Genomic DNA, 17,994 nt, shown 5'->3' on the forward strand with positions numbered 1-17,994 from the left:
AAGGAACAGAAACTATTAAAACCAGAAAGAAAAATGGCCGGTAAGAAAATAGGGGAGGGAATTTAAGAGGGCTCTGAGGCCTGGATGTGGGTCTGAACAAGGCACGACTAATCCCCATTGCTGGAGGTTCACCACGGCCGACGCTCAGTGAATGGAGGTGGATGGGAGATGGAGGCCTTGCAGGCTTCACCCAGTTAATTACCTTTAGTGGAAGCCGAGCTGGATGGTCGCTTGAGCCCACTCAGGCCCTGAAGAGGGATGTCGCCACCTTCCAAGACACTTTTATAAATTTGTCTCTCATTCTCCAAGCTAGTGAGATCCCCAGGAGCCCCATCTGATTCCCTCTTCACTGCATGGAAGTTGGAAGAATATATACTATGAACAGGTAATTTTGAAAGAAAGAGAGAAAAGGGAAAAAATAAAGGTAAGAATAGGAGTTAGTGCTTTTAACATTTTTCAAACAGCACATTACCTGCTGAGGACAAGAAATACAGCCGGCATCCTAATCAACAACTGTCCTTTCTAAAGAGTGCTCTTTTTAGACACACATTTCTACAGACAGGCCCATGGAGCCCCGAATGCTCAGGAATCTTGCCCAAATAGCAAAGTTCTCTAACTGAAATGGCTGCATTTGCGCTTTAAAAGAAAAATTCTGTGGAACGCCGCCGCCTGGGGAAAAAGGGTTGGAGGAAGGATAGGGAAGAACAGGGGGAAGATCACACACAGGGGAGTGCAGGAGGACCCAATGGCTGCACGCAAGATGGTGCAGTCGAGGACATGAGTGGTGCCTCTGTCATGTAGCCAGGCAGTGCCAGCTACTCCAAGTCCACTACCTGGATTATTTTTCTGGGTTATTCTTCGTAAGCATTTGGAATATTAAAATCATCAATGAAAGGGGGAGGCCCAACTGTCTTGGGTATCCAGGAAAATCAGTGACCAAGTGAAATTGGAACCTGGGATTCTATGGGCTCTTAGTGTCACGGCCACATTTGCACTCACTTCTTTCAAAGTTTGTGTTCAGAAGATTATGACATGACATGCAGTATGAACATAAATGATTGCTCATTTATAGCCTCCATTTATTTTTATCTTGTTAAAATCAAGGTATTTCTGCAAGTTACCACAAATTCCTTTTGGAATGAGGTGAGGCACAGAAAAAAAAAAATTAAGGGTACTTACTCACCGAGTCCCTCCCTTCTCCTAATCCCACTTTTCTATGCCTGCCACTAACACACTGTCATTCACACACACACACGCACACAGACACGTACATGCACAGACATGCACATGCATACACACATACACACACACACACACACACACACACACACACATATATTTCTCAGTTAAGTGAATGACTCCCGTCCCGGAGAACCACATAGGCTTCTGCTGGGCTTCTTTTATTCCTACCGAACTCAGGTTACTGGTATCAAAATAGATTTTTCAGCTCTGAAGACCCATTGCTAGGTGGAATTCCTTCATCCCTCTGTTTCATTGTGAACATCAACTAACATATAGAACAGCTTAAAGAATTACAGAGTGAACACCCATATTCCCGCCACCTAGCTTCTACAGGGGCCACAAACTGTGACTGCTCGATCACACATCTGTCCAGCTATATTTCCCTCTACTCATCCAGCAATGATGAATAATGTGATGCTTTTACATTTCGGGAAACTGGCCTTTCTTTCTGTGCATAACTGCAGCCTCTGAGTCCCCATGGTCACTGATAATGACAACAAAAACAACTCTACACGCCTCTTGGTGAGCATCCTACATGGCAGGCACTGTGCCTATTGGTCATTCTCACTTCAATCCTAACAATCCTACTTCTGCCATTTTTCAGATGAGGAAACATGGCACTGAGAGATTCAGTAACGTATCAAAGTAGGCAGGTTAGCAGGATGGCAGGGCTGGAACTTGAACCAGGCCATTGAGTACTACACAGATAATATTCTTTCTCAGCTCCTGTTTTATTTCACTGCTTATTAATTTATTTTTTTGTAGGGACAGGATCTCGCTATGTTGCCCAGGCTGGTCTTGAACTCCTAGCCTCAAGTGATCCTCCCACCTTGCCCTCCGAAAGTGCTGGGATTACAGGCATGAGCCACTGGGCCCAACCTTCAGCTCCTGTTTTATTGATAGATACAACATTTCCCTACAACTAAGAAGGCAGTGGCTTGCACACTACGGGAACCAGAGGGGAGCTGAGGGATGCGCCAGCTCCCTATACACCATCACCGCTGAGTGTTACTCACCATATATACACCCCTAAGATGAGTGGCACCAGATGCAGAAGTCAGAAACGGAAACGAGGTGGGGACTCTGGTAGAATACTACATCTCCACCTTAGAATAATAAAGTTCCCTGAGCACTACTATTGCTTCTGGCACTGACAATCCCCTCACAGAGCTGCCACTTACTGAGTCTCACCTTGTACCCACCTCGGGCTTAGGGCTTTACCCACCCTATTTCAAGGGACTGCAGAGGATGGGGGTCAGAGCTCCCCCAGGGCCCTCTTCATTCACTCTGGCCTAGATGTGGGAGTCAAATGCTTTTCCTCTTTACTTAGAGGAGTTGGAAGAACCTGAGGGTAGCTTGCAAGGCTGCGGCACCATATGCCAATTTAAATAAATGTGAGTTGATTTAAACTGGCTTATAATTTTGAATTTCCTAATTAAAAATAAATATGTCCCTTTTCTAAATTTCCTATTCATTATCCACCCTCTTCCCTTTGGTTGCGTTTTCTGATTTTGCCCTTCAGTTTATGCTATGTTTCCTCTTTTTGTATAACCCCAACAGCAAAAACATCCATGAATAGATGTCCTTTATCCTTGCTGACCAACAGTTGTGGTGACTGAGGTCTCTTTTGAAGGTACGGTGTCTGAAGCCCCGCCCACCCTGGTTTGGGGCTACCACACCTCCTTCAGCATTGGAGAGCAGTAAACTAAAATGGGCTTGAGGCTGCCTCCATACTTTGAGTTCCTATTCTTCTGCAACCTAACTATGTAAACAAACTACAATCTAAAAGTATGCTCTTATAACAAGTAGCTGAGTCTCAGCCAATCACAGCAGCCAAGCTTCAGCCAATCCCAGGCTACCAACTGATCAGCCCATGTCTATATAAATGCCCAAACAGGCAACTGTGGAGCTGCAACCAATCCAGCTGTAGCTGTACTCACTGTCTTTTGTTGTTTATAAATGCTGCCTGCCCATGTTGCTGGGTGAAGCTCTCTGAACTGCCTCTGGTTCTGAGGGCTGCTGGAACATAAATCCTTCTATACCTTAAATAAATCTGCTAAATTTAATTTGTCTAAAGTTTTTCTTTTAACAGAGTGACTGACAACAGCTTCCATTCTGCTGTGCCTGCTATCCTTTGAATTGCCTCAGCTTTGGCCAGAACTTTTTTTTTGAGACAGAGTCTCACTCTGTCGCCCAGGCTGGAGTGCAGTTGCACCATCTTGGCTCACTACAACCTCTGCCTCCTGGGTTCAAGTGATTCTCCTGCCTCAGCCTCCCGAGTAGCTGGGACTACAGGCGTGCGCCACCACGCCCGGCTAATTTTTGTATTTTTAGTAGAGACGGGGTTTCGCCATGTTGGTCAGGCTGGTCTTGAACTCCTAACCTCAGGTGATCCACCCACCTCAACTTCCCAAAGTGCTGGGATTACAGGAGTGAGCCACCACACCTGGCCTGGCCAGAACTTCTAAGTCATCTTCCTAAGTTCCTAATAACTTTGTTCTGTCATGACTCTTGGCCATAACTGGCTGCCTGACCTCATACCTCTGCTCTACTTCACCAATGGTCAGATCTCACCCTACCCCAACCCCTCAGCCACCTCACTCTCTGGCCTTATTCCACCCATTATCACCATTTTTCCCTGCTTCCTACCAGAACGATAAACCAGCACTCAGGAAATCTCTCAGAATGGATTTGCCACAGCCAATTGTTTTTCTGATACCAAAGCTAACAAAACATGCTTTTTCCAGATGTGCAACATTTTGAAACCGAGGCACTCCTCATTTAAAAACAATACCTAAGAGCTCTACAACAATGCTGTGTCGCCCAGGCTGGAGTGCAGTAGCGTGATCTCAGCTCACTGCAACCTCTGCCTTCCGGGTTCAAGTGATTCTCCTGCCTCAGCCTCCCAAGTAGCTGGGACTACAGGTGCCTGCCACCACACCCGGCTATTTTTTTTTTTTTTTTTGTATTTTTAGTAGAGACGGGGTTTCATTATGTTGGCCAGGCTGGTCTTGAGCTCCTGACCTCATGATCTGCCCACCTTGGCCTCCCAAAGTGCTGGGATTACAGGCGTGAGCCACCGTGCCCGGCCACAACAATGTTTTTAAGTGTATCATATCCATCAGCACTTCTAATGTTGAAGAGAGACCATTTGTTTCGCCGTACAAAAGGGGAAACTGAAGACTAGAGTGTCAAAGTCATTTGCCCAAGGTCACAGAGTACTTGCTCTGTTCAAGGGTACCAGAGAGGATGAGAGAAGCCGCCTTATCCCCTCAGCTGGTTGAGAAAGGCCCAATCAGGAATAGCAGCTGAGTACTTAACCAAACAAGTTAAGTTCAGAAGCTCAGCTCTGAGCAGCCTTGATTAAGCCAGATTTTGGTTCAGGAAGAGCAAGCAAGAAGAGCTAGCACAGAGAATTCAGCCTCTGGCTAAGATGCAGAGCTGGCTGCTGAGTTTCAAGGGGATTCAACAAAAACACACTTGCTGGAAGAATAAAGTGAGAGAACAGAGCAATTATCCTAGGGCCAACTATTTCCAATTGTGCTAATGGGCAGGCTCTGGAGGCAGTGGACAGAGTCCTGGAGACTGGGATTCCCACTTGACTCCAGCAAGGAATGTGGATCAGTGGAGGCAAACCCATTCTTGTTGAAAAACTTGCAGTCTGTTTCTCTTGGCCTCAATTTCTTTCACTTGCAAAACTAATAGGCATGGGGAGATTGTACAAAAATCCACCTGCAAATCTGTTATGTACACAGACACTTCTTTTGAGCTCTAGACACATACAATCAACTGCCTTCTAGACATCCATCTGAATGTTTCTCAGGTATCCTAAACTCAACATGTCCCAAACCATCATCCATCGCCTAACCCAGAAAGCTCAGGAAATCGGTCCCCTTCTCCCTCTCCTTGCTCCTTAAGCCTAATCAGTTATCAAGTCCTGCTTCTTCCCTGTCCTGGACCCAGCTCACATTAATCCCTTTGCCCTCCACCTCCCGCCTTATCATCGCTCACCTACAACTGTACAACAAACACACATTGCTCCCCGAGTCTGCAGCCCTGACGCCCTCCAGTCATCTCTGTCTAGAAAAGATCTCATCATGTCATTCTACTGCTCATTTATTTGGTCAACAAATATTTACTGAGCATAAACAGGCAACAGAACAGACACAAAGTTCCAGCCTCACAAAGCTTACATTCACCATTCAAAATTATTTACTTATTTCAAGAAGAAGAAAAAAAAACCTAACTGTTGTTAACGGTGGCTTTGCAGGAGGGAGTCTAGATAATCCTCTAGAAGTTTCATTTTATAGTCTTTTGTACTGCATGAAAAACATTATATTTATGATGATATTGTTATTCACATTTGATTTGCAGCTTCTCTATAAAGTTTAACCTTTCTCCCTCCACAGAACAATAGGTGCTCACTCCTCCCTCCTGGGCTCCATCATTGCATTTACCCCACTGGACTCTGGTTATTTACAAATCTGTCTCCCCTATTACACCTGGAACCCCTTGAGGGCAGGAAGTTTATCTGCTTAATCTTTGCATGTCTGGTGCCTTGCGTGGTTGTTCAATAAATATTAGTAGAATAAATGATTCTATAAAATTAAATGCCTACATGCATACAGATTTCTGACACATTTGTAAAGAGCAGGAGGACCTCTGCTGTTTCATACAGTTCTTCAGGTTATTATCTGTGCTTTGTTCTCAAATCAGATTAAAGGGAAAAAGTGTTTGCTAGTCTACCCTCACCATGTAGAGAAGAACTGCTTGTTCTTGAGTGCCACCTGCTGGTCAAATAGAGTAAAGCTCTTTGGTTAGGCAACGAAGTTAACGCTGAAATACATTGAAATGAAAATAATGAGTAGTTAAGACTACTGATTTATAGATCTGAAATACTAGAAAAATAAAGTACAAAACTGGACACACACTGTGATGTTAACTATAAAAAATATATATATAGAAGGCAAGGACTTGTAGTTGTATTAGGATACTGGGACTATGGGTGAATTCCTCTCCATTCCCAGTTCTTTTAATATTATCATATGTAATCAGGGTTAATTAATAAAATTCTCAACTGAAGTCTGTCCAAGATATTAAAGTGGACTTAAAACAACTCCATCACTTCTCCAGTTGCCACAAAACGGTGAACCTGGGCCACCTGTGACTACTCCTTCTTCATTCTTTGGGTTAAGGTCAAGTCCTACCAATGTTTCTGCCTACCCATCATTCCTGTCCAACCAGTGAAAATGGCTACATTCAACTTACAAGCTGCCTGCCTCAGTGCTAACCAAGTTGGATTTCGGTTAATTAAGATTTATAGATCCATCCATTCATTGAGCAAACATTTACTGTAAGCTTTCCTTTGTGTCAGGCACCCCACTTAGGCTGGTTCCTCACCAATTTCAGATATAAGAAAATCTTACTCATTTGGATAAACTGGGGGAAAACCAAGCCTGATTACTGAAAAATCCCCAAATGGGAGAATAGTAGGAGGAAAAAACTCATTTATTCCTGCCAAGTATTTCATGAGAGCTGAAAAACAGAGACTTTGAAGACCTATTTTCAGTGATATAAATAAGAATTCTTGGTAAATTAACAGATTGAATGTCTTCATGCACATTCAGAGTGTCTGAAAACAATTTGCTCTTTTAATCAGCTTACATTAGTACCCTCCAATCCTGCTAACTCAATGTCATAAATGGTTTCTTAAATTGTTGGCAGGGGTTAAGGTTGTTTTTAGTTTCTTCTTGAGACAGAGTCTCACTCTATCACTCAGACTGGAGTGCAGTGGTGTGATCTTGGCTCACTGCAACCTCCGCTTCCCGGGCAAGCAGTCCTCCAGCTCGGCCTCCCGAGTAGCTGGGACTACAGGCATGCACCACAAAGCCCAGCTAATTTTTAAAGTATTTTTTGTAAAGAGGAAGTTTTGCCATGTTGCCCAGACTGGTCTTGAACTCTTGGCCTCAAGTGATCCCCCCACCCTGGCCTCCCAAAGTGTTGGGATTACAATTGTGAGCCACCATGCCAGGTCTAAACTGTTTTTTAATAGCTCAAAAACATCAAACCTTAGTATATCTTCCGCTAACTTATTACCAAATTTTGAATCAGTATGGAGCACATGAGAGTTTACTGTCAACCCCAGTGCCTTGGTCTAGAGCTTCACTGTTCCTAACCTGGATATGGCTCTGCCCTGAACCTGCTGAGGAACTACGGCATTACACTGCTTTGATGTGCCTATTTCCTCATCTATAAAATGGGGATTAAAAATAATGCCTCATCTTGGAATGTTCAGAAGATTAAATGAGGTAAGGTAGATAAAATACCAAGCACAGGACCTGGCACATAGTAAATGCCTGATAAATTGTTAAAATGGTGTTATTCAACGCCTGTGCTCCTTTCTCCTGACTGCCTGTGGTGGCATTTGCCACTTTGCCTTTTCATTTACTAACCTTACTTGTGTGTGTGTGTGTTTTGTCCCAAAACTATTAAGGGACTATATCTACATTCCTATTAGAATGCAGAGCTTAGTGCCTTGGATCCAGTAGAGCTAGGGAATTCCCTCAGCCAGCTGTCCCATGAAGCCCTTTCTGTCTTGTGTAGTTTTGGGGGATGGAGGTGAGGAGGTAAAGGAGGGGAGCAGGCAGCAGGGTTAATACAGGCAGTCGGGACTGCCAAAGTGACAAGCTGAGGATAAAGAGGTGGCCTGGGGGGACCAAGGAGAGTTTGCTTGGAGCTGTGGCCTTGAGGACATCCTTTATCTGCAGGTAGCCTAGGGTCATCTGGTGGGCTTCACCTCTGAAGGCACATCTCTAGGACCTAGAGGACCTGTGACTTATTGTCATTTTTAGAGCTGAAGGCCCGGCTCAATTGGAAGCTCTTTAAAAGGGAGCAAGCTGCAGAGCCAGAGTGGGGGACATGGGTCCCGATGCTACACATGAGCCCTGACACCTGTCATATTGGTGACTTAGTCACCAACCCCACAGTGAATGCAAGAGACTTTACACCAGTCCTTCTTCAAGGCGGGAACTGTCCCCTAAGGCAGTGCTTCTCTAGCTGCTATCTTAATATGTCTTCTTAATTTCTTCTTACGCTCCTGGGTATATTAATCATGAAACATACATATTTATAGAAGAAAAATTAACATGATGGATCTAGCTAGAGCTTTTGATCACTACCCTAAAAAGATGAGAGTTTTTCCATTTTTCCACCCAAATACCCAAATCCCTGCTGACTTTCAAATGAAACTCTTCCTGTAAAGCACATTCTCCAGCAATGTAGGTAGGATATGTCCCAGAGACCACAGTATCTGTCAAAAAAAACTTATACACTCAGCAACTCTGCTCATTGTGGATTTATCCAACCCTACTAGAATAGGTAATAGGGGTGTCTTCCCCTCACTGTCATATTTCAAAGAACAAGACACAGATGTGATGGTGACAAAATAAGAAAAGCTCCTACCAGAACAAGCTCCTTTCCTAAATTCATTGGGTGCACCAGGCACTGTGAAGACTGGGGCCTTGCCCTTGAGGAGTTTATAATACACTAGCAATTATAAAAATACAAGAGTATAACTCAGGTATACAGCAACAGAAGTAAGGGCCATAGAGGTACTACCGTGAGCCTGGGTACAGGAAGGCTCCACGAGGGCTTATCTCTACAAGCTAAAATGTTTGCTATTTAACACGTGTAGAACAGGAGGTGAGGGTAGCACTGAACATTTTCAGCTGGGATAACAGCTTCATAGCAAAATGCTGAGAAAGGCTACAGGATTCTCTTCCTACTAGAGGATTCAGGATGGTTTGGCAGGGGGAAGAGGCTGGTGGCACCCCACGAAGGAGCGGGGTATGCATGCATCATCCAGACAGAGTCCTAAGAACTGACAGAGGAAAACAGATGCCCGTGTATGTGAGAATCAGGTAAATTAGCCCCCTCTCGGCCCCCTCTTGGCCCCTCCCTCCCCTGGTCTTTTTTTTTTTTTTTTTTTTTAGATGGAATCTCACTCTGTCACCCAGGCTGGGGTGCAGTGGCGCAATCTTGGCTCACTGCAACTTCCGCCTCCCAGGTTCAAGTGATTCTCCTGCCTCAGCCTCCTGAGTAGCTGGGACCATGCCTGGCTAATTTTGGTATTTTTAGTAGACAGGGTTTCACCATGTTGGCCAGGCTGGTCTCAAACTCCCGACCTCAGGTGATCCACTTGCCTCGGCCTCCCAAAATGCTGGGATTACAGGAGTGAGCCACTGCACCTGGCCCCCTCCCCCAGTCTTTACACCAGATGTGGCCTGTCTCAGTCACTCACCTCCCCACAAGAACCAGCAAATGAGATTTTTTTTCTTTCTTTTTTGGGACACAGTCTAGCTCTTTCACTCAGACTGGAGTGCAGTGGTACGATCTCAGCTCACTGCAGCCTCAATGATCCTCCTGCCTCAGCCTCCTAAGTAGCTGGAACTACAGGTGCATACCACCATACCCAGCTTTTTTTTTTTTTTTTTTTGGTACAGACAGCGTCTATGTTGCCCAGGCTGGTCTTGAACTCCTGGGCTCAAGTGATCCTCCTGCCTTAACCTCCCAAAGTGCTGAGATTACAGGCATGAGCCACCATGCCAGGCAAGAACTTTGATTCTAAACTTAGACAAATAAACTCCCATTCTAAAGGTAAAGATGCCGAAATGGGGAAAGTTCATGAAAGGTAATACAAATCATCACAAAATTAATTTGGAAGAGGAGAGAACAGAAGAAAAATAATTTGAAGACTACTATTAGATCGCTTCTTATCACCAAACTGTACATCATTCAGAGCCATTAGGCTGATACAAACAAAACACACTTTGGGTCCAAAACATAAGCTTCTCTCTTCCCATTTCTGACATTTAACATAGTAAGCAATGTAAACAAAATAAAATAGCAACTTACTATCCAGGAGTCTCTGAAGAAATTTCCGGAGTGGGGCTGATGGCTGAGCTCTGTAAATGTCCAAAAAAGAAAAAAAAGAAGAAAAAATAATAATATAAATAATTTATTTTGACTCATATGTTTCAAGTCAAGAGGAAAAAGAGAGAGGTCAATTTCTTTTCCTAGTTTAGATCAGGATCTCTGGAAGTCACGGGGGCTGGATGGAAAAGGTCTTCAGTGCTGGTGGAGGGTGGTGCTCTTTCTCTGGGAGGAGACTGTATGGGCAGGTGGGCCTTCCTAATTTTTTGCCTTCCAGTGGATGCAGCCAAGGCCCTCTGGGTGGGTCAGGAGAAGGCCTCCTGGCTCATACTTATCTTCCGTCACAGGTCACTAGGTGACGGCCCACCGTGGGCCAACATGCTTTAGTGACATGGACAGCACATCCTCCACCAGCTTCTCCACAGCCCTCAGACCCCCTCTGAGCCCACTGCAGATCCCTTCATGCACCCCAAATGCCACATCCAGAGAGAGGGTCACCCAACACTTTAGGTCCAGAATGTACAAAAGCGTATTTTAAAATACCACGCTGTATTTAGATAACTTGTGTATGCCTGCAAATTTAGGAGTGCAGAAATGGGGAGATTTGCAATTTCACCAACCCTATTAATGACCATTTCGGCATGAATAAGGGAATGTTTTATAAAATTACCAGGCACCACGGAAAACGAAGAAAACAACCAAGAGCTACATGCAGAGAAAAAGCAACATAATTCTGTAGTTTAGGGTTTCTGTTGTCTTTGAGAGAAAAATGCAAAGGCTTTGACATGCTTGTTTTTAAAAATAAGGTAGTAGTTGAATAAATCAATGCAAAGGTTAATTTTAAAGATACTTCTACCTTAAATAATGCCCTTATCTCTAATAATGACCATTTTAAGAAAAACTAATTATTTGGAGAAGAGACATTTAAGGAAAGGAGAGAAAGAAAAGAAAGAGATTGTGAAAGAGAGAAAAGGAAATGACAGGGAAGAACAGGCAAACTCACCCACTAGCCTCCTGCCTGCTGAAACCTGGTGGGCTTGTGTGCTTTCATTTCTGAGGGCACCTCTGCTCCGCGATGAGGACTGTACCCCACGCCACCCCCATTATTCCTCAGAAAGCACACCCTTCTTACCTCCACATCCATCCTCCAGCCCTCATGGCTGCACTGTCTTGCCTGCCCATCCTCTCCTTCTTGAGTCTCCTACCTCTGAACACCTGTCCTGTCTGGTCTTCCACCTTGAAAAAACTTTGACCCTGTAGAATCCTCTGGGAACACTCCCCTCCCCTCCTTCCTCCCATGGCCACATCTTTTCACTCAGTGCTATACCTCTGCAGGCTCCCGATTCTTTGCCGTATACTCTAACTGCCATGAACTACTCACCCAGCAACCTCCAAAGCCTTTGGAAACATCTTAGTCAGCACATCCACTGACCTTCCTGGGAGTCCACCTTTCTGGATCTCTGGGAAGATCTCACACTTTCTCCTCTTGCTCCACCACTCGCTTTTCCCTCTGCTTCTGGGAACTCTCCTTTCTCTCCCTCTCCCCTTCTACTGTTCCACGTCACCCAACGTCCCCATGGGTAGTCCTTGGTTTCACATCCTTTCTCTCAACACAATTCCCTCTTCAGTCTTTCATCTACTCCATCTACTCCCTAGTTGGGTGTCTTCTTCTACTCCCAGGTTTAACCATCGCCTCTCCTCAGGTGACTCCAATCCCCATCTTAAGCCCATGCCTCCTGCAAGAACCCCAGTCTTAAAGTTCCAACTGCCTACCGGATATTCCCTACATGTCACCCAACCAACACCTCAAAGGTCATTACCTAAAGCCAACTCCCTCACCTTGCCTCTGCCCTGATCTTCTTCCCGGCTTTCCTCTGTGACGTGCTCACATCCTCATTCTTCCAGCTGCCTGGCCAAAACCCTAACGTTGTCTTCGTCTGAATCCCATCCCTCAATTCTTTGCTCTTCACACCAGTTAAACTGTCCCACTGCAACATCCTCAGTGACCTGGCCTGCATCTGTCCACCTCACTGCACGCTGGCACACCCAGCATGGGCTCTCACCACAGCCACAGTCACTATTCTCACTCCAGGACTAGTTGTGATCTCTTCTCACCTGGGACTTTCAGTTCCACAGTGGCTAATCTGGTCTCTTCACCCTAATTGGAAACTCAGCCCCTAACCCTCCCCCGCCGCCTGCCCCACCCATCACCTGTCTGCACCCATGTGTGCAGTGCCTCTGGTGGCTCCTTCAAGTGCTGAGGGAGAGTATGAGCCTAACCCCTGGCCCTGCTGGCTTCCTCACGCTCTGCTGTCTCTGGATTCCCAATTCCTAACACCCTCAAGCAACCTGCAGCTCCTTGGCTCCTGACTCTCTTATCCCAGACCCCTTGGCCAAATCCCCGGTCTCTTCACCCCTTCCCTGGTTTGAGTCTCTGATGCTCTCATGACTTCTTTTGCGCCCAAGTCACTGGGGCTGGAGATCTGACTCCCCTCGTCTCCGTTCTGCTTAAGTGTGGTATGGGTCCATCAGCAGTTTCCACTTTTCCTGTCATGGTTTGTGGACCTTCCTGGCCTCCTCAGCTCCATATTCCTTCTGTATCTTTTTTTTTTGAGATGGAGTCTTGCTCTGTCACCCAGGCTGGAGTGCAGAGATGTGATCTCAGCTCGCTGCAACCTCTGCCTCCTGAATTCAAGCGATTCTCCTGCCTCAGCCTCCCAAATAGCTGGGAATACAGGGGCCCGCCACCATGCCTGTCTAGTTTTTGTATTTTTAGTAGAGACAGGGTTTCACCATGTTGGCCAGGCTGATCTCGAACTCCTGACCTCAAGTGATCCACTTGCCTCGGCCTCCCAAATTGCTGGCGTTGCAGGCGAAGCCACCTCCTTTTGTATCTTCTCTAAAGATATCTTTTCCTTTTAAGAGTCTCTTTTGTTTTGTCAGGGAGCCCTCCAGGCAATTCTATGAACATTTGGTTTTTTCCTGTTTGGAAACCTACTTGCCATGGTGTCTTTCTCTCTCTCTCTTACTCTGTCTCATATACCCTTTAATAAACCACATTTTGACATAGCTCCCTTTAAAATATCAATGCAGGCTCAGTTTCAAACACTCTTTTTGTGTGTCCAGGCCATCTGACCTCTGAGTGCATTTTTCATTGACAACTTTCTGACCTTTAAAATAACAAACACTACTACTCTGACAGCGCCATGCACAGAAAGGGTACCCAAAGCACTGCTGCTGAGTTTTTGAAACTGATCTCTGAGGTTGGTATCTCCCAGGGCTGCAAAAAAGACAAGGAAACTGCCAAAAATGGCTCCCTGAAAATTCAGAGAAGGCAGAGAGAGGCGAAGGAAGGGAACTTAAAAGGTCGCCCCTGGAAAGCAGAGGAAGAGAGTAAGGTAGAGTAGTTTAGCAGCCTCTCTGCATATATTTGAAGAATCCCCTTTAAGGAAGATGCCAAGCTCAAAAGAAAACCAAGCAAAAATGAACTGGGTAGGGGTGGGGGAAGGAGTCTAAAACAGGAGTCAGAAAGCCATGCAGCCTAAAATAGCCAGCATCACTGTCCGTCGCCTCAACTACATCAACAACCATAGAACAAAGAAGAAAACAAAGCACAGCTTGAAAAGGAACTGATGGCATGAGAAAAACTAGGAAATACCTGTGGCACGTTTGCACTGGGTGCTTTATTAAGCGTCTCCATTTTTTCTAAATCTGCCTCTAACTCTGTCTGGCAGAGGCTGAGATCTTTGTCTAGATTAGTCTGGTTCAAGAAAGAAAAGATGGGAAAGAAGGTTTTAGTTTAGACGAAAGGGAGAAAGAATGGAAGGTTAAGTTAGAAAAAATGAATTTTTTTCTTAGTGTTATACTTTCATATGGCCAAGATAGCATGACTAAAACACGAGAGCTCACTGGAAATTAGTTGAAGACATGAAAACAGAGAATGTAACATTAGGCATATAAAACGGAAATCCTGAAGTCATCAGAGCTTCAAAAAGCCATTCTACTTGCCAAAGAGAACTATAAAAACCTACCTTTAAGGAAATGCCTATTTTCTCTTTTTTCAGAGTGTGGTGATGGTGACAAATACTATTGGTCAGAAGAACACATAATTGCTTTAAAAACCTCTAAACATTAGTATATGTCTTAGAGAATTTGTTAAATAGTTTTATTACCAAACCAAAAAAAAAAAAAAAAGCATCAAGTTTTTAAAAAAGTGATTTAAGAAAAAAACAAAAACAAAAACCAAAAAACAAACCCACAACACACTCACACTAACCAAGGCTAGAGAGCACACACAGTCCAACGGAGGAGGCACAGCGGAATTACCTTTCTATCCTCTCTAGGAAGGATAGAGCAGTCTCCAGGAGTATAATCCCATATCTTTTTGGGAGGCTGACGGGAAGCAGAGGAGGAAATGAAGAAATGAGCATAAAGACATAAAGACAAACATGGAGACTGGCTCAAACAAGGAGGGGCACACTAGGAGAACTGTATCAACACAGAAAGGTGAACTCAAAAGTAAGGGGAGTGGGTGCTGCCTACAGACACAAGGCTGCCTGCTGGAGCGGAAGCCTGAGGACTTGGGAGCTGGGACCATGACCTAGGAAGTCTGTTTCTATGTCTACGTTTCAAGAGCAAATCATCATTGGATTCTAAATATTGAAAACTTAAAAAAAGAAAAGAAGGGGGAAAGAAAAGCATTAACACACATTTGAACAAAAATAGAAACTTTTAAATTCCTCATTGTTCTTTTCAAACTAAGATTTACACTGAAGATTCTACATTTTTGAGGCAGTCTTCTGCTGTAAAATTCATTGTGTATTAACACGTATGTGAATCTATGATCACTGGATTGATCAATGGACTGAACCAAATGTACTTTCCGTGGTTTGTAGCAACGAAATCCACGTATAAAATGAGTGTTAAATAGTGCACTAGGCAATTTCATACCAGTAGTTTTAAAATCTCCTTTTACAATTTAACTAGACCTTGATAGTGGTGGAGACATACTTTTCATCCCCTCTTAGAGAACAGAGTTTAAACCCAGAATTTAAAGAGGGGACTATAAGGTTATTTCTGTTTTGTCTTTTAACTCTTCAAGTCAGATTTAGAGCTGCATTCCTAAGACAGAAATTTGCCAAAAGATTGTTGTAAGTTTAATGAGGGAGGAGTCCAGAGGGTGGAACATTCAGAGGTTACAGGTGACTTTTAACTCTGGATCCTCTCTTCCACTTTTCTGCCTATTTAGACTTGAGTTTTCTTACATAATGACCTCTAGGGGGATAAGAAATAGGAGATCACTAACAGCTCCTAAACTTTTGTGCAAATTTCATTATAGCCAACTCTATGGAAGCATTCAAATTGGTTCACATTATGAAATTCTGACTTGCTCTTACATATAGAAATAACGTCAATTTCTATAGAAATTAGAGGAAAACAACTTAGAAGAAAAAGCTGATTCCCAGGCTCTTTGTAATACATCTGCAAATGAGAAGTAATCTGATTCCAAGGTGTGTTCACCACTGACAGCAACAGGTCAGTAATGTCATCTCTGCACATGTATATTCTGCATTTCGTCAAGTAAGTGATATTAGCAATTACCATTCATCTTTAAGCACTTGATACACTTGGACTGTTCATTTGCAGAAGCAGACTTTTTAAAGTCTAATGACTTATGATCATTTCTTTCTTTACTGCAATAAACAGGACAGTGTTTACAAATTAAACTGGTTTTAAATAATCCATCCAAAAATGGTCCCTGGAGTCTTGAACTATTTGCTATTCTAACAACTTGTTGGAGCTAAAAAGGTATCTTTTTAGTGAGAATCCTGCTGAAATTTCAGTTCGTTTTGGGTGGTTTAAGCGAAGGGGTGGAGGAAGCAAGGAGTTCAGGGTAAATGTCTAGTGTCAAAGTTCTGACAGGCTTTACTGGGGGAAAGTGGTTCCCAGTTGGTGTGACAAAAAAAAAAAAAAAAAAAAAAAGTAGAAATGCTAATTCCCGTGATCTGGTAGTTTTGATTCTGCTTCTGAATGGCTGAAAAACTTTCCAAAACAACTTCCATGGTTTATGCCACTTTATTTATTTATGTCTCTTATTCTTTTGTGGCAGAGTGGTTTGAGTAGTAAGTGAAGAAAAAATTTTTCCTTACCACACCTTCCTCCCAAACTCTGTTGGTTCAACTAGGTCATAAGCCCACCATTAGGATGCCTCAGACCATAAAGAGCTGTTCATTTCAGGGCTATTCCTCAGGATATGGGCATTGATTTAGTTAATTTGGCAAGTCTTCACAAGTATTACCTTTTAAAATAAGACCTACACAAAAAGGAACAGTCTCATTAGAAGAACTCTGAGGCCTGTGCAAAGAATGCATGTGGCTTCAGAGAAAATGCTATTTTGAAAAAGCATCTCTGAGTCTTTAAATAATTAAGAGGCAGTTAGAGCAATGGGGTAGGGATACAAGCTAGAGGAAGGCCCCAGTATACAACTGGACTGTGTTCTCAACATTTGTTTGAAGTTAGATGTGTGGTACCTGGAGTGAAGTTTTTGGCAGCAATACTGTTAATTTATCAAGCTACGCATGGAGACTATTTAATGTATGCTGGCATCAAAATACTATATATTATCCTCAAAAATTATTTGTAATGATAGATTTAGTAAAACATTCACAACTAATTAGGAAAAAGTTCCACCATGTTTCCTGAAAGCTAACATTTTAGACAAACCTGATTTAGCTGTTTGGCAGATGAGATAGGCAGAAATTTGTGGATTCTGAAACAGACTTCAAAAAGCAATGACATGGACTCTATGAAATGTAATTTAATAGCTTTTGCTCTCCTTGATTAAAGTGTGGCATTATTGTTTCATATACCAATCATGGTCTGTTTTGGGGGTGGGGAGACAACTACACATAGCAAAAGCTTTTCTTGGTGACATAATTGACCAGGTTTTAAGAAAAAGAAGAAAAGAGAAAGGGTTAGGAGACTGTTAAATACTGCACATGGAAAAGATTTCCTGAGGTAGACTTAACTGATGTCTGAATGGTGAACAGCAGAGGGGGGAAAAAAAGGAGAGGAAGGAGAAGAAATGAGGTGTGCACCAATGCTTTGGGAAGGGGAGAAGGAGGGTGCAGACTTTGGGTCAGATGCGTCCCTCTCCACTGGTCACTAGGTGGCGCTGTTCATCCAGGACAGCTCAGCTGCTATCGGGAGACAGTGTCTAGGAGGGACCAGAAGAGAGGAACAAGCAGGCTGTTTGCAAGTCTGGTGCTCTTAACTCAGAAGATGCCTGAACTTTCAAAGCTCAGCACCGCCAAATCAAAGAGCAATTCCTAAGCACCAGCTTAATTTCTCTTTGTCTTTGTTTTAATAAAAAATCTTAAGACATTTTACTGAACTATAAAATTCATTCCTGTCTGCAAATAAAACTATCATCCAGACCATAGAAACTCAAAAGCTGGATCCAATGCTTAAAGTCTCATACAATCATTGAATAAAATGTGTTTATACACTTAACTCCTCTACCTCTAAATTCTTTTTGCAGCTATAATAATTAAGACTTTAAAGTAACTAGAGTTTTAAAGTCAGTTTCCAGTTATCTCTAGAGGAAGGATGAGCTCAATTCTCCCTTCTATTTTATATTCCTTTGGGTGCAAGGCTAAGAAAATCCTCCTTTAAGTGCCAAAAGTCAATTTGTACCAGAGCTGATTCAGAGATATCATGGGGCAAGAGTAGGCTGAATACTAAATATGCTCAAATTCCTTACTCTCATTTCAAACTTTGGGAAATAGAAATCATCCCCTAAAAGTCACCTATAATGGGGTT

General features: G+C 43.5%; 1 protein-coding gene across 50 annotated transcripts in view; it reads right to left on the reverse strand.

Annotated features, from left to right (window-relative positions):
• Positions 1-17,994, reverse strand: part of SORBS1 (sorbin and SH3 domain containing 1) — a 252,695-nt gene that overhangs the window by 46,792 nt on the left and 187,909 nt on the right. For 34 of the 50 annotated variants that reach the window (XM_050802768.1, XM_050802732.1, XM_050802749.1 and 31 more), the window contains 4 exons: positions 14,500-14,565; positions 13,832-13,933; positions 10,156-10,205; positions 203-375 (listed from right to left, as the gene is read on the reverse strand). In XM_050802768.1, the coding sequence (XP_050658725.1) occupies positions 203-375; positions 10,156-10,205; positions 13,832-13,933; positions 14,500-14,565 (391 nt within the window). The remainder of the gene's footprint in view (positions 1-202; positions 376-10,155; positions 10,206-13,831; positions 13,934-14,499; positions 14,566-17,994) is intronic. The other 16 variants (XM_050802744.1, XM_050802737.1, XM_050802731.1 and 13 more) reach the window with 3 other exon arrangements.

This window comes from Macaca thibetana, chromosome 9 (genome assembly GCF_024542745.1).
Source record: "Macaca thibetana thibetana isolate TM-01 chromosome 9, ASM2454274v1, whole genome shotgun sequence".
In the NCBI taxonomy this organism is placed as follows: Eukaryota; Metazoa; Chordata; class Mammalia; order Primates; family Cercopithecidae; genus Macaca; species Macaca thibetana.